The following is a 16,123-nucleotide window of genomic DNA, read 5'->3' as shown; positions in this document are numbered from 1 at the left end:
ATGAAAAAGTTAGACATGTATGATATAGTGGATTAAGGAAATGCATTTCATTCTCTTCCCCTTCTGGAAATATCTTTTAGTAAAGAAATGGGTAGAGATGCCGTAATTGTGGGTATGTTTGCCGAGCTGGGAAGATGGTATGCAGACGTTTCGTCCCCTGTCTAGGTGACATCTTCAATGCTTTGGAGCCTCCTGTGAAGCGCTGCTATACTATGTCTTCTGGAATTTATTTGGTTCCTTTCCTGTTGCTTCCAGTTGTTCATTGTAGCAGCTGATATGTTGGGTCTTGGTCTATGTGTTTGTTGATGGAATCCATGGATGAGTGCCATGTCTCTAGAAATTCTCTGGCTGTCCTCTGTTCAGCTTGTCCTATGATTGTTGTGTAGCCCCAGGCGAATGTGTGGTCCTTGTCATCTGCGCATATGGCTACTAGGGACAGCTGCTTGTGGCATTTAGTGGCTAGTTGGTGTCCATGGATGTGGATTGCTAGTTGTCCTATATAATGTTTGTGTCGTCTTTGCATGGAATCATGTAAATTACCTTTGTCTTGAACGTGATGGGTATAGGGTCTTTTGTCCTGATGAGTTGTCTGAGTTTGGCTGTTGGTTTATGGGCTGTCATGAACCCAAGTGGTCGGAGAAGTTTGGCTGTCAGTTCCAAGACATTTTTTACATAAGGTAGAGTGGTTAGTGTGTATTGTTGTGGCATGTCCTCGCCGCGTTGTTTGTCTGTTAGGCATCTGCTGATGAAGTTGTGGGGAAATCCGTTCTTGGCGAAGACTCTGTAGAGCTGTTCTTCTTCTTCTCTTCACAGGTTGGGAGTGCTGCAGTGTGTCCCTTATGTGTGTTTGGGTGGTTGCTGATGTCGCTCAGGATCTGGTCGGTGCGTGTGGCTTTCCTGTACACTGTTGTGGTGCATTCACCAATCTGTGTTCTTTCTACCTTCACATCTAGGAATGGGAGTTAATTGTTGGTTTCCTCCTCTCTCATAAATCGGTATCTGCAAATAGTTTTGCTGCTCTGCGAATATATTCGGTCTTGTCCATAATAACCGTCATTCTGCCTGTATCCGCTAGTACTATGATTATGTTCTTGGCATTTTTGAGTGTTTTTAGGGCATCTCTGTCTTTGGTGTAGAGGTTGTTAGATTTGTGAGTATAGTGTTGATGATCCCATGTTTATTCTCGATTTCAGTTCTTTTAATAATTACAAAAGTGTCGTCCACATATCTGATCCAGAATTTGGATCAGATATGTGGATGACACTTTTGTAATTTGGATCAGATTTGTAGGAGGGCTGTTTGTTCCAGTCTTTGCATCACTGCTTCTGCTATGAGCCCGGAGATGAGTGAGCCCATAGGTGTCCCATTGATCTGTTCATATATTTGGTTGTTGAATGTGAGGTGCGCCGTCATGCACACGTCTAGTAGTTTGATTATGCAGTCCTTGTTTATAGGTTCCCCATCGTGTCATCTGTTCTGTTTGTCCAGGAGGTTGGCTACTGTCTCTCTGTCTAGAATTTTGTCAACTGAAGTGAACAGTGCCATTGTATTGAAAGAGACCATTGCTTCGTCCTTGCCTATGTTTATGTTTTTGATGTTGTCTAGGGATTCCTGTGATGATTGTATGGATTTTGGATCAGCTGATAAAATGTTTCAGTTTTTGCTGATGTTCTTTTGCCTGTTTCTGTGATGGAGTTCCTGAAAGTGCAACAATGGATCTAAGTGGTATTTCTGGTTTATGTACCTTTGGTAGTCCGTAAAATCTTGGAGTCTAGGTTCTGGTTTCTGGTTTCATTCTTTGTTGGTCAATCCTGGTTATCAGTCCATTTTTTTTTTGTTAGTTCCATAATGTATTGATTATTCTATTGGTTAGCTGTGGCATGGGGTCATACTCCCTCTGTCGGTAGGCATTAGTATCTGCAAGTAGTTTCTCTGTTTTCCGAATATATTTGGTCTTATCCATAATAACTGTCATTCTGCCTTTACCTGCTGGTACTATGATTATGTTCCTGTCATTTTTGAGCATTTTTAGGGCTTCTCTCTCTTTGGAGTTGAGGTTGTTAGGCATCTGCCCAGACACATAGACCTAGGCCCAATATACCGACCACTACAACGAACAGCCAGAACTGGCAACCAGAAGCAGCAGGAATGGAACCAAATAAATTCACGAAGACACAGTACAGCAGCGCTTCACAGGACGCTCCAAAGCACTGAAGATGTCACCTAGACAGTGGACAAAATATCTGCAAATCAACTTCCCAGCTCGGCTAACATACCCACAATTACACAAGCACCCGAGCTACAAATCTTTACATGCACCTTGAATGGGTAGAGATGTTGATAATGTGTGAGCTTTGACAATTACAGCTGTCTACTCCTTAGTTAATGACGTTATTGTTTGAGGCAAGACAAGAGCTTTTCCTTAAAAGGACCCGTGGAATCACAGAACCAGTTCAAGAAGTAGCAGGAACGCATCCTTACCCTCACTGTAGTACTTACTCAGTATTCCCCATATACTTATGGAGAAGAATTTGCAGATGCTGCATTAATTGCATTTGAGTATCTAAGATTTTATATACAGTCTATAATATTTAGTGCATTAATTTCCTACAAAATAATTTCAATTTTTTGTGTATGTATAGAAATATAATTGCTCATCAATTACAATATATCTGAAATTAAAATGTATAAAACTAGGTCTCCACTTTACAATCTGAAGGCAAGTAATACTCAGTGAATCAATTGAAACAGATCCTTCCCATGTGCTATTTTATTGTTGTAGAAAAAGAGTTGTTTGCACTAACCTGTACATTTCAACAGCACGTTCATCCTCCCCATCAAACTCATCCTCTGCTTCTTTTAACTCTGCAAGGTTCATCCGTTCATAGGGTTTAACTGTAAAAAGCAAAAACTTTTGACATTGGACTCAAAATGACTGATGTATTGATGATGCCCAATGTTAGAACTTTGCTCAGTGTCCCTATAACTTTGTCAGAAGCATTACAAGAATCTATGTGTGTGAGCATGCGACAAAAGAATAGAAGATCATGAGAAATAGGAACTGGAGAACATCATATGGCCACTCAAGCTGTTCTCCATTCAACTTGATCATGATTGACCATCAACCTCATCTCTCTTTGTCCTCTTCCCATTCTAAATCTCCATTGATAGCCTAAGAAACCAAGATTTGACTATCTCAGCTTTAAATATAATAAAGTATGGAGCATCTACAAGCCTGGGGTAGAGAACTCCCAAGATTATTACCCTTCAGGTGAGAGGTTTCTTCTCATTTCAGCTCTTATTGATCTCTTATTCTGAGTCTGTGGATCAATGTTCTAGAAATCCTATTTGGGAGAAACACTGTATCTTAGCAACTCCTTTGTCTGAACTGCAGAGAATATAAACCACATTTACTCAGCCTGTCATCACTGAATAACAATTTCATCCCACAAACCAATATAGTGAACCTTTGCTGTGCTGCTCCCATTGAAAGTATACCCTCAGTTAAAACTGTACACAGTAGTCCAGGCATGACCCCAACAAAGCATACAATTATATCAAGACTGTCTTATTTTTATACTCTATATCCTGGCAATAAAGTCTAGATTAGAGTGGTGCTGGAAAAGCACAGCAGGTCAGGCAGCATCCAAGGAGCAGGAAAATCAACATTTCGGGCAAAAGCCCTTCATCAGGAAGTTTCACACCTTTTATAATATATTCTCCTTTTCAATGCTTACTACCAAAGCGAACAACCTTACATTCCCCCCCATTATGCTCTGTCCATCTCCTTGTAGCCTATTAAGCTAACGTCTATGGCCCTTTGTCACCTTTTTGAGTTGCCTCTTTGTGTCATTCTCACACAAGCTTACATTCTCCCTTAGCTTTGTACCAATAGCAAAATCAATACATTACTCTCAGTCTCATCATATGAGTCAGGGATAAATTCCTAAGCATTGATCTGCACTGTTCCTTGCCTCACTTCTCAGTTACAATCTGCCAACTTGAAATTGCCCTTTTTATCCCTGTTTGGTGTTTTCTGACTTTTACCAACCTTCTATCCATATTAGTCTGTTATCCCAATTCCATGAGCATTTAGTTTGACAATTAACATTTTGCGTGGTACCGTATTGAATGTCTTTTGGAAATCAAAATGTTTTACACCTCTTAATTCCCCTTTATCTACACCATTATTTACATCCTCAAGAAAATCTAATGAATTTATCAAATAGTGATTCCCTTTTTGTAAATCATGTTGACTCTATCTGATCATGTTATGATTTTCTAAGTGCATTGTTAAGATTTTCAAATAGTATTGGTGGGGAAAAAAATGATTCTGTCAAAACGTTTCATCTTGCACTCATCAAGGCGTTTGCAAGAACTCCAATTCAAGGAAGTAATTAATGGCCAGCAGCACAGGATCTTCCTCTACTTCAGACTGAGTGGTTGCTTCATGTTCGGCAGCCCACTGAGTGCCAGCAGTCTGGGACATTTCTTCCTCTGCAAGCTATGGTGATGTGCCACCAATGTGTTTATCAGAATGCACTCTCAACTTTAATCTATCTAAAATACCCACTAAAGAATCAGTATCTGAGCCAATGGAGGAGGCAGCCTTGTTGATGCTTCCTTGATTGATTTATGTCCTCTTCCTCAGAGGTAGAAGAGGAGATGTTAGCTGGAGAGGCTGGTCTCTTCATGACAGAGGCTGCGTGCAGGATACTTGTGCCTGTAGAAGACAAGCGAGAGAATAATCTGCAAAATAGGGGTAGAATGCTTGCGCATGTTAAGAATATATTTAAAGTAGTGGCAATGAAAGAGTAGTGCAGGACTTGACAACAGTTGTTTGCCGAAACAAAATATAAGCAGTTGTGATCCTCTCCCAGAAAGGCAAGGATTCTGTTTGCTAAGGGAATGAGCAGATGAATGTCGAGTGCCCCATCAGCTCTCTTGGTGATATCTGTCATATTGTGTGTATTTTTATACTGGAATGAGACAAAGGCAGGGATTGAATGAGATTAATATGCCTGGCACACCTGTTAGTGTTGCTGCAATTGGTGAAAGCTGTCCCAAGTGAGTGAATAGGATATGTAGATGGCAGGAAAGGTTAGTAGCTTGGAGCTCGGGTGATTGAGGGAAGATGTTGCATTCAACACTGGGCGTGGGATACCAAGAGCCTTGGTGGGAGGTATGTGCAGTGGCAAAGTTAGTGAATCTGAGAAAAAATAGTGCATTTACCACTTTAGAGCACAGAAAATCATTCATCTTCTTCTGTATTACTTTGGGTCATGCTGCTGGGACTGATGTCATGCTTTTTACTGATGGTCCTGAGGACAGCCTTCCAGTCTACCACCCCTCCTACCAGAACTTCCAAGTTCTCATCAGCAAAGCAGGATGCCGGTTTACCTTTATTGACTATCTCTGTTGCAATTTTTCACATGATGAAACTGTAAAGTCCATTTTCTGGCCAACAGGGTTTGACCTGGTTCATAGCTGGTCTGTAAAGATGGATCTAGCATCGGAGAACTCAGAAGGCCCTAGCAACAGTGAGAAATTCTGACATTGGAAAGTGCATGATTGTACGAGAGCGGTGCCATGGAGACATTGTGCACGCTTAATGAGCTGAGCATTGTAAGATTGTGCGAGGATATTTGTTAGAGCTCCAGGAGAGAAACCCTCCATGAACCTCCCTGAAATTGACACTTTGATCTTTTGAACAATTTTCCGAACAAATAGGTTTTGGAACAAGGAGTAAACTTTGAAACAGTGATTTGAAACAATATTACACTTAAAGTGTCCAAAGTGAAGTGGAGCAGTCACATGGGTGGGCAGTGGAAGAGGAAATGCATTTTTTTATTTAATCATGGGATACAAATATCACTGACAAAACTCGTATTTCTTGCTCATCCCTAAGTACTGTTGAGAAGGTGGTCTTCTTGAACCGCTGCAGTCCCTCAGGAAAGGACTTTTCACAAGCAGTTTTATATAGTATAGTGTCTTGCACTTTTCAGAGTGCAGTTAAATGTGACTCAGATTGCTATAGGTCTGGAGTCAATAAACTAGACTAATACAGGCTGCATTTGACATTTCTAAAGCGCAGTAGTGATCTACAGTAGCTGAGCTTTTACAACAATCAATGATACTTTCATGGTCACTGTTGCTGGGACTAGCTTTCAATTCCAGATCTGTCACTTCAATAAATTAACTTGATTAAATGGTAGGTTTTGAACCCGTGTCCTGCTCGGGCTTGGGTCCCTAAATCACTAGGCACAGTGGCATTACAAATATGCCACTTTTGCTTCTTTTAAGGGCCATCCAACTAATGGCCAGCAGGCATGGGAGCCAATCCAGCAGTGTGAGCAGTTCTTGATATTTGAGAAGCAGATGCTGTAATTCAAGGGGAGGCAGCTCACAGCAGTTTGGTAGTGCAAGTCAAAGGCTCTGAAAGGGAGGCCACACAGAGCTGGAGGAGATGAAATCCAATGTTACTTGCAGACTTCACCTGTTAGGTTTTCAAAATTCCCTAATTCTGCATAGGTGAGATCCATCTCGGATAGGCCTAATCGTCTCCATAGCTCTGATATATTCGATCGAGTTAGTGCAGGCTACAGCTTTTCTAACAGGCATTTCATTCAATCTCATCCTCCAGCTAATTCAAATGTTGTTCCTTGCAAGGGTTACCATCTGTAGCAATACTGGCTTGTTGCTGAGCTCTCATCTCTTTAGCTCTGTCAAAGCTCTGGAGCTCCATTCTTTACATGTGCCCATAGAAAATTCTGAAAAAGTCTGGAAAATATCTGTGACTTGGGTCTCAAAGAGGATCAATTTGCCTACCTGCAGCCGATAATTATGGTCTACACCTGGCAATACAGGTAGCTCTAGTAAGCTTTCAACAATGGCCAAACCTTAAAAGCTTTCAGCCCAAGTGCTCTCCTGTCATTTTGCCAGGCTACCCATCTCCTTCTGTCCATTGTTCTGGGTGCAAAATAATTCTCCTTCCAGAGTACAGGTTTTAAACAACCATGGCATTATAGTTAAGATGCTAATGAGCTGGTTACGATTAGCAATTGCTCATTTGCCAGCAAATGTGTCATAAAGTGTTTGAGTCCTTTCTGGTAATGAACTACAAAAGGAAATAAGGCACACAGAGATGCAGGAATATGCCAGGCATAGAAAAGCATCCTGAAGAGAACAAAAAAATAATCCATGGATGTGTGGAAGCCTTGTATGCTTATAAATTTGAATTATTACACACAGACAATTGTGACTGAAACCAGTGATCCTATTTTTAACTTGTCCAGCCCCTGAGAGTGGAGAAAACAGCTCAGGCTGAAGTATCATCAGATTATGAGCAAAGATTAGCATTTAGACAAAGTACACGTGATGTGAAAGATTTACTTAGCGTCCCATCATTCTTTTTTGTAATAGGTATGTATAAGTAGCATGTTTAAAAGCAATGGTAGAAATGCATTAACACTGCATTTAAGACTGGAAGGGTTTGGTTAGAAATCTGAATTAGTTACTCAAAGTTGAGGGATTCTGAGATCTCAGTGATATGAGGATTCAAATAAAAGATGTCAGAACTCACAGGAAATGAAGTGAGAGAAGAAGTGGTTAAGCCAAAGCTACAGATTTAAATATGGAAGGAAAACTTATCTAGATTCTAAAGAATAGATTACATTTTGCTTTGCCAGGCTTTTGAAAAAAAATTAAGTAGCAGAAAAAGAATTAAGTAGCATTACATGCCGATAGCTTGTTTTGTTTTAGTTTATTTTTATTTCTTTTGCGTAATAAATTTCTGTTTTATTGTGAAAGCTAGATCTGCAACTTGGCACGTTATGTTTAAGTGAAATTCTTCTACATCAAATTAATAAAAACAAAATATGATCAATCAAGCCAGATTTGATTCTGGGATTTGACTTGTTTATTAGTGACATCAGCTGAGATCATAACGTCCTTATCTCAATTATTAAAACATACTGCTTTCAAGTGCACCTTTAGACAAAATTAAACTTTTACCTTTAGCTTCTTCCTTTAAACGCAAGACTATTTCTTCAACCTCATCCCTTGGTTTTTCTTTTGGAGGAATAATGCCAAAACTTCGTAAGGCATCATTCCATTCTGTATCTTCATTGGGATCCTAGAGCAAAAGTAAACTAAATTATAGGGGTTTTGTTTTGTTTTAAAATTGTTAATAGTAATACTTGTCAGACCAAGTTTACATTTTTCTATGAAGTGGACACTAAACAATCACTTGTAAGTAATCCTCTTCTACTAGGACCAACGGAGGAAGGCAAACCACTAGATTATACCAACCTTGTCTGAGATTGCCATCTAGATCAGTATAGTCTTAGTTATCAGGAGGAATACCCGGCAATGTAGGAGGAAGGTCAATGGCTTTTCACAGCTTAAGCGCTCATGTCTCTATATGTCTATTTTTGCAACAGCATCCACCTCCCTCCAAGGCTCATGCTCTACCATTGTCTCTATTACCTGCAACATCTTTCCTCACTCCCTGTTACCCATTCTAACCCCTGACACCACTAACACTGCATGTACTGCGCACTGTGTACTCACTCACTTGGGACGCCTCCCTACCTGCACCAACAGAAAATGCTTTGCCATGCTCTTGTATCTCCTTCAATGCCTGCCTTTCTCTCATTGTAAGGAGAAAAGAGCTCACAATAGGGCAGAGAGAGTTAAGACGGGTGGTGAGCTATCTGGCATTTAGCTCCTCACCCCTTTCGTGGGCATGTTGACTCTATCTGTCAAGTGGCTGACTGACTGGCAAGTGACTGGTATCGGGGGCTGTCCTTGATGTACTGTGCCAAGTCCTCAGCAAAGACTATCTCCCTTTACTGAGGGCTGCTCATAATCATGACAAGCTTCCTAGTTTTGAGGCTGCACTAAAGAAGACAGCAATGTAGTGTCCCTACCTCTGAGCCAGGAGGTTTGGGTTTAGGACCCACCTGCTTTAGAGCTGTGTAAGAACACCTCCGAATAGGTTAATTAGATCATATCTACTGCAGTGGTAAAAAAGTAAGGTTAGACAATGCAAGACTGGGATGCTGTAGACATCCAGGTTGGCTCAGAGTGAGTGAGTGAGTGCTATAAAAGCAAGGGGATGCCTGGAGATGTGGCATGGTCCAGTCTACAAGCTGGGCCCATGGCCTGTGTGCACAGTTTCCTTGCATTAGCATTATAATGATTATTGCCACAGCAACCCAAGATACAGCGTTGAAGAACAAGAGCATTTTGTAAGTGGACCAGAGAGGAGGGTTCCTAGAGACTTGCAAAAGTCTGATGCCAAAGTCCATGAACGTAGGGTGCATGTGGCTGGTGCCCATGGAACATCCCTGAAATGTTGATGCCAGTGTCCAAATGGAGCTTCTTTGGACCAAACAGCTTGCTCACATCATCCTTTCCTCCGAGATGCATTTCATGATTTGGCAATGAGTCAAGAACTAACAGCTCAATTTGGAAACCTACATAATATGTAATATTGTATGACAGCATTGTAATGCTATTTTCACATTTCTTTCATTCAAAAAACATGATCACTGCTCCATAATTACCCTGTAGAACTGTGCCATGAGAGTTCAGCAGTTTTTGTGCAAAATCACAAATTTACTGAATGCTACTGCCGCTCAGGATTAAGTACTTTGTATTTGAACAACTTCTAGAAACTGATCCAGAATACAGAGAGAAGTGATAGAGGAATGGCATTCATTAGTTCACAGCTAATTTGGCAAATATCCCTTTGCCTACTGCTTTGAGTTATGTAACAGATTATTCCTGTGTCTGAAGTGTGCACATAAGGATAATTAGAATCATAAATTCCCTACAGTGTGGAAGCAGGCCATTCAGCCCATCCAGTCCACACCAACCTTCCATAGGTATCCCACCCAGACCCACACCTCTACCCTATCCCTGTAATACCACATTTCCATGGCCAATCCACCTAATCCATATATCTTTGAACAGTGGGAGGAAACCAAGCACCTGGAGGAAACCCACACAGACATGAGGAGAATGTGCAAGCTCCACACAGACAGCCACCAAAGGGTAGTATCAAACACAGGTCCCCTGCTGTGAGGCAGCAGTACTAAACAGTGAACCACTGTGCCACTGCAAGAAACTGTTCCTCAGTTAAATTTTCAATAATTTCTCAAGAGTATGCAGTGTAGGACAAAAAATAAACAAAAATGATAAACAAAGAAAATACTTTAAAATGCACTATAGGATTGTAATAGACACAGAGTTCACATAGGATCCAATTCAGTTTTTTTATTTTTAAAATATGCAATTCTTCTTCAATTTTATACAAAATAACAGAAATCTAATTTTACAGCACATCATTAGAGTTTGAAAACAATACCTGGAGCAGCTTTTGTGTTGTAAAGAGCATGATAGAAAACAGGACGTGTGGCAACTTGTGGCACTACGGTGAGGATATAAAAGCTTGGTTGGCAGGATCTTATAGAAATCAAGCCTCTTATTTATCAGATTCTTAAAATCCATGGATAGTTTTGTCAACCTTTTTGGAATCTACATAACAAAGACCATTGGTGTCATGATTTCTACATTAGTTGTCAAAACAAATGCTTGCAAACACATGAAAACTGCTGTTTTCTGTTAATATTATTAATGAGCCTCTTGCAGCATTCCTGAGCATGGGCTCCATCACAGTCCGACCATGAGATCAGGAAGGAGCAGATGTATAGTGGACAAACAAATAGTGTTAGGCAGCAGGAGGTCACTACTGGGCACCCCTACTTCCCTGACAAAACAAGGAAAAGTGCTTATCTTTTACAGCTTCTCCTGATTATAGTCTCTCATGATAGAACTGGAAGAGAAACTATAATAGCTTTCACATGCAGGACTTGGATTGAAAAAGAATTTGGGCATTTATCACATCATCGGAGCCTGATCTGTATACTGAAAGAAGAACCTCTCAGATTTCGAGTGGTTGCCAATTAGAGTCATAGAGTCATAGAGATGTACAGCACGGAATCAGATCCTTCGCACCAACCCGTCCATGCCAACCAGTTATCTCAACCCAATCTAGTCCCACCTGCCAGCATCTGGCCCATATCCCTCCAAACCCTTCCTATTCATATACCCATCCAGATGCCTTTTAAATGTTGCAATTGTACTAGCCTCTACCACTTACTCTGGCAGCTCATTCCATACATGTACCACCCTCTGCCTGAAAAAGTTGCCCTTTAGGTCCCTTTTATATCTTTTCTCTCTCATCCTAAACCTATGCCCTCTGGTTCTGGACTCCCCCACTTGAGAGAAATGACTTTGTCTATTTACCCTATACATGCCTCTCAAGATTTTGTAAACCTCTATAAGGTCACCCCTCAGCCTCCGATGCTCCAGGGAAAACAGCCCCAGCCTGTTCAGCCTCTCCCTATAGATCAAATCCTCCAACCCTGACAACATCCTTGTAAATCCTTTCTGAACCTTTTCAAGTTTCACTCCAAGGTCTCTTTGTTCAGCAACACTCCCTAGGACCTTACCATTAAGCGTATAAGTCCTGCTAAGATTTGCTTTCCCAAAATGCAGCACCTCACAGTTATCTGAATTAAACTCCATCTGCCACTTCTCAGCCCATTGGCCCATCTGATCAAGATCCTGTTGTAAGCTGAGGTGACCTTCTTTGATGTCCCCTACACCTCCAATTTTGATGTCATCTTCAAACTTACTAACTCTACTTCTTATGTTCACATCCAAATCATTCATATAAATGATGAAACGTAGAGGATCCAGCACCAATCCTTGTGGCACTCCACTGGTCACAGGCCACCCGTCTGAAAAACAACCCTCTACCACCACCAAATCAGAAAGCCAGAAAGAAAATACGAGCGTAGTTAAGTCCCACAGGCAAGCATAACAGCCCACATTCCCAGTTTTGACAGGTGGGCAGGATTGAAATCACGCCTTTGATTTAATAATTGCAATCCAACTGAACCATATAAACAATTCTTCACCAATACCATCCAGTTGGTATTTCTTATTTATGAACCACTCAAATGCGACAATCAGATTTTGGATGACACCAAATAATTCAATTAGAATGCATGTAGAAAAGGACATTTTTCACCCTACGAAAGGTTTGAGGGATTAATGGATAGTGCTGTACTCCAGTGCACATAACGTGTTTTTAGACAATTCAATTCATTTTGTTACCTGCATTGTATTTGCCCTTTCTTCTTCCTGAAAGATTTATCCACAGCAGAAAATTATTGAAGAATCAGTGTGAAAACCTATGCAATTGTGTAAAAATAGTTTTGGCTAGAGACAGAAACACTCTTTAAACAAAATGCAATCCATTTCCAAAGTACTAAAATCACTGGAAAGCAATAGTACTTGAGCCACTGAAAGCTTTTCATCAAATGATTAAGTTGTCAAGTAACTGTCTGATAATTGTAAATAAATACGATACATCACAATGAAACATTCCAATCCTAGATCTCTGCAATCACAACAATCCTGGTTTGAATTTATACTTACTCGGCGATGTCACAATATATTATGGTGACAGTGTTACAACTATTGAGGCAAAATAATCCCTCTGATGAATAATTACCTGACAGAAATCACCTCAAAAACACCAGAGCTGTCTTTGAGAATCATAGAATATTAGGATACAGAAGAAAGTCATTGTTCCTATTGTATCTGCGCTTCCTTCGAATAATTATTCAATTAGTCTCACTCCCTTGATTACCCCATATCTGTGCACATTTTTCCTTTACAAGCATGTGTCTAAATCTCCTTTGGAAAGTTATCATTATCTTCATATGTCTGCTATATGTGTTATATACTGTAAGCAGTTACATTTAAGAAGTGATGGTTTATCTTAAAAAGGTACTTGCCTCCTTCCAAAGCAGGTGCAACTGCATTGGCACTGGTGTCCTAAACATCTGATGGCTGGTTAGTTTCTCCAATGACTGAATAATTGCTTTAGGCATGCCAACGCAAAGAAATTCTGTGTAGTGCTCACAGACTTGTCTAGTTGAGCTGAATATTAACTGGGCAAGTATCCGGTAAGTTCTGCGGCATATGTACGTTTGGATTCAAGGTCTATTTTTAACTGCTACACCAAAAGCTTAGTATTAATTCTAGCAAAACACTCTGAAGATAAAAATAAAGCTTTCCTGGCCTGTCCTGGTTGTATCAAATCTCCTGAGTTGTGAACAGCACACAATACTCTAATAGTGGTCTGAACAACATTTTTTGCAGTTCCAGCATCACCTCCTTGCCCTTAAGCTCTATGCTTCAGCTAATAAAGGCAAGTGTGAGAAACAAAGCTCACATATCAATAAATTTCAGTCCGAGTCAAATTCTGAAGCAGCAGATTTTCTTGAAACGTTCTTGCAAGACGGGTGTCTAACAAGAAGGCACACCGGTCCAAAAATTACTTCACAATTTATACAGTTTAATTGAGTCTCTCTTGGTACTTCCCCATTTACTTCATTGGCCTAGCATATTATGCATCAAACCTATCACTATTCCCTATTGTATTCCGCCCCTGACTAGCTGGGCTCCGCCCATGTTTACTTCTCCCACTACTCTAAGCCTGGCGCCCCTTACTCTTGTTTGTTTTATCCCTTATTTGCAACTAACTTGGCTCGTTCTGGTGCCTATGTGAAGGCAATCTGCTGAGCTGGCATGGCTCAGTGTCCTTTCATTCCTACTATCCTCCTTATCTACTTGTCCGTAACATATTCCATTGTTGCTCATCCTAATCTTAACTGACTCCCTTCATATAGTTTCATCTTTGCATGCAAGTTTAGCTAACTCAGATCTTTGCTGAAACAATTATACAATTGTGTAAGTTAGTTCATCACCTTGCAGGAGCAATTATAGCTTCAGAAGCAACACTGCTTTACCTATATCCCACAGCAAGTATCCCATATGCTTTCTTAACTATTATTTCTACCTATCCCACTGCCTTAAAGGCCCTGTGGACATGCATGCCAATGCCTCTCTGATCCTTGGTCGCTCAAATGTTCCTACCATTCATCATGTATTCCCTTACCTTGTTTGTTCTGCCCAAGTGCATACCACAAATGGGAAAAGCCCCAGCACTGATCCCTATGGGACCCCACTGGACTCCAGCTTCCAGTTAGAAAAACATACCCCCTGCTTCCTGCTTCATTACAGCTTGCCAATTTGAAAAAGATTGATTTATGCCTATTCTTTACTTCCTAGTAAAGCCAGCCAATTTTCTATCCATGCTAATATCCTAACCCCTATGGCATGAGTTTTTATTTTCTGCAAGAACTTTTCTGGAAAGCAGAAGTATAATGCATCCACCAGTTCTTCTATCTCAAAGAAGTGTTCCACCCTCAAAGAACTCCAATATATTGGTCAAACATGATTTTCCCTTTTACATGACTGCCGAATTACCTTGAACTTATCCAAGTGCTCTGCTACAATTTCTTTAATAATACTTTCTGACATTTCCCCATGATAGATATTTTTGAACTAGCTTGTACATTCAAGCTTTCTGTCTCCCTTTTCTTTTGAATAAAGGAGTTTAATTCACTCTCTTCCAATCTAATGGGATTTTTCCAGAATCAAGGGAGTTTTTGACAATGAAAACTAATGCGTCAACTAGCTCGTTGGCCACTATTTTAAGGACCCTGGTTGTCAATTTCCTGTGTTCCTCCCTCCCTTCCATTTCCTGAATTATCACTGGTTTTGGATGTTGTTTGTATCCTCTATAATGAAGACTGATGGTTCAATTCATTTGCTATTTCTTTATTTTCTGTTATTAATTATCTAGTTTCACTTGTTATTGGTCCACCACTCACTTTGTTAGCTCTTTGTTTTTAAGTATTCACAGAAACTCATTTCTGTTTCTTCAGTTCTGGCTAGCTTTCATACAACTCTAATTTTTTGCTTTATTTACTTTTTTGGTCATTCTTTGCTGTTTTAATATTCTGTTGTCTGGTTCCTCTTGAAACAAGTTACAGACAACTCCAAACAGAATGTTATGAATGAATTTACCCAGGTGTCCCACAATACCAAAGCGGCCAAATCAATATGAACACAAGCTGGTACTAAAGTAAAACAGTCCATTTTATTAGGAATAAAATTACAATAATCTTTAATATCAAACATACTATCCCTATTCTAATTTGGCCCCTTAAGGTTACAATACTTCTGGAGTCATTGTAAAGTTACGCAGTCGTTCTCTCTATGGCTCTGTTTCTGGGTCTGCAAAGCTGCTTTCTTCCTGTCTCTCTCTGGATGGTCAGCTGGTCTCTGCCTCTTGCCATGCTGTTCTCCTGAGAAGGCCTCAGACGATTCAAGAGAGTCCCAAGACAGAGGTCGACAGGTAAACTCTGTTTTTAAACCTTTTCAATGGTTTTCTGGAACTTTCTATAGTTCTGACCAGTCAGGGAAATACACTTAATAGTTTGAAACAAGAGCCAATCACTTAGATGGTAACGTGCTGTTAGCTTCTTTGTGTAGAAGGACCCAGTGTATTTCTGTCTAGGCATTCCTTTGTTTAGTGGATAAGTTGTTGGGGGATATGTCTGTCCAGAATAACTGTTGCTTTTTACATTATACTAATGTCATTAGCACTTGGCTGCTGTGTTTGTAGTGTGTCTACTGTATGGGTTTCGTGATTTCAGTTTTACTTGGCCTATGTAACCAGCATGCAGTTTGGCCAAGTTAGCAATCTATCTGTGATTCAGCAGCCAGGAGGTTGCTACAATTCCATTCAACTTTTGGCTTGCCACCTGTCTTTGCACATTGATGGGCTTTTTCATTTACTTTGACAGGATCTTTAATATTTCTGGTTAAACATGGATACTCTGTCTGTTCCTTGAAATTTTTCTTCCTTGCTCAAATGTATTTATTCTGTATACTCTGAGTTATCCCATTAAATATCTGCCACTGCATTGCTACTGACTATCCTTTAACCTCTTTTGCAAATTCACTCTGCTGTCATGCCCTCACAATTTCTCTTATTCAGTTTCTTTTTAAAAAAGTGGTCTTGAGCCTTCTCTCTCTCCCTCACACAGAATGTAAAGTTCGACTATATAATAGTTGCTGCTACATAAGGGGTGTCTCCACTATGTGATCATTAGTTAATCCTATCCCATTA

At 40.2% G+C, this 16,123-nt stretch overlaps 1 protein-coding gene across 1 annotated transcript in view; it reads right to left on the bottom strand.

Moving 5' to 3' along the window:
* The window catches only part of LOC122554981 (phosducin-like protein 2), a 28,978-nt gene extending 14,512 nt beyond the window's left edge, over positions 1-14,466 (bottom strand). The window contains exons 1-3 of the mRNA XM_043700479.1: positions 14,413-14,466; positions 8,014-8,134; positions 2,805-2,895 (exon numbers count right to left, since the gene is read on the bottom strand). Coding sequence (XP_043556414.1) covers positions 2,805-2,895; positions 8,014-8,134; positions 14,413-14,466 — 266 coding nt within the window. The remainder of the gene's footprint in view (positions 1-2,804; positions 2,896-8,013; positions 8,135-14,412) is intronic.
* Between the last annotated feature and the right edge of the window lie 1,657 nt (positions 14,467-16,123).

The sequence above is a fragment of the Chiloscyllium plagiosum genome, chromosome 1, assembly GCF_004010195.1.
Source record: "Chiloscyllium plagiosum isolate BGI_BamShark_2017 chromosome 1, ASM401019v2, whole genome shotgun sequence".
In the NCBI taxonomy this organism is placed as follows: domain Eukaryota; kingdom Metazoa; phylum Chordata; class Chondrichthyes; order Orectolobiformes; family Hemiscylliidae; genus Chiloscyllium; species Chiloscyllium plagiosum.
Note: the sequence above shows the minus strand (reverse complement) of the source record. Positions and strands in the feature narration are given on the sequence as shown.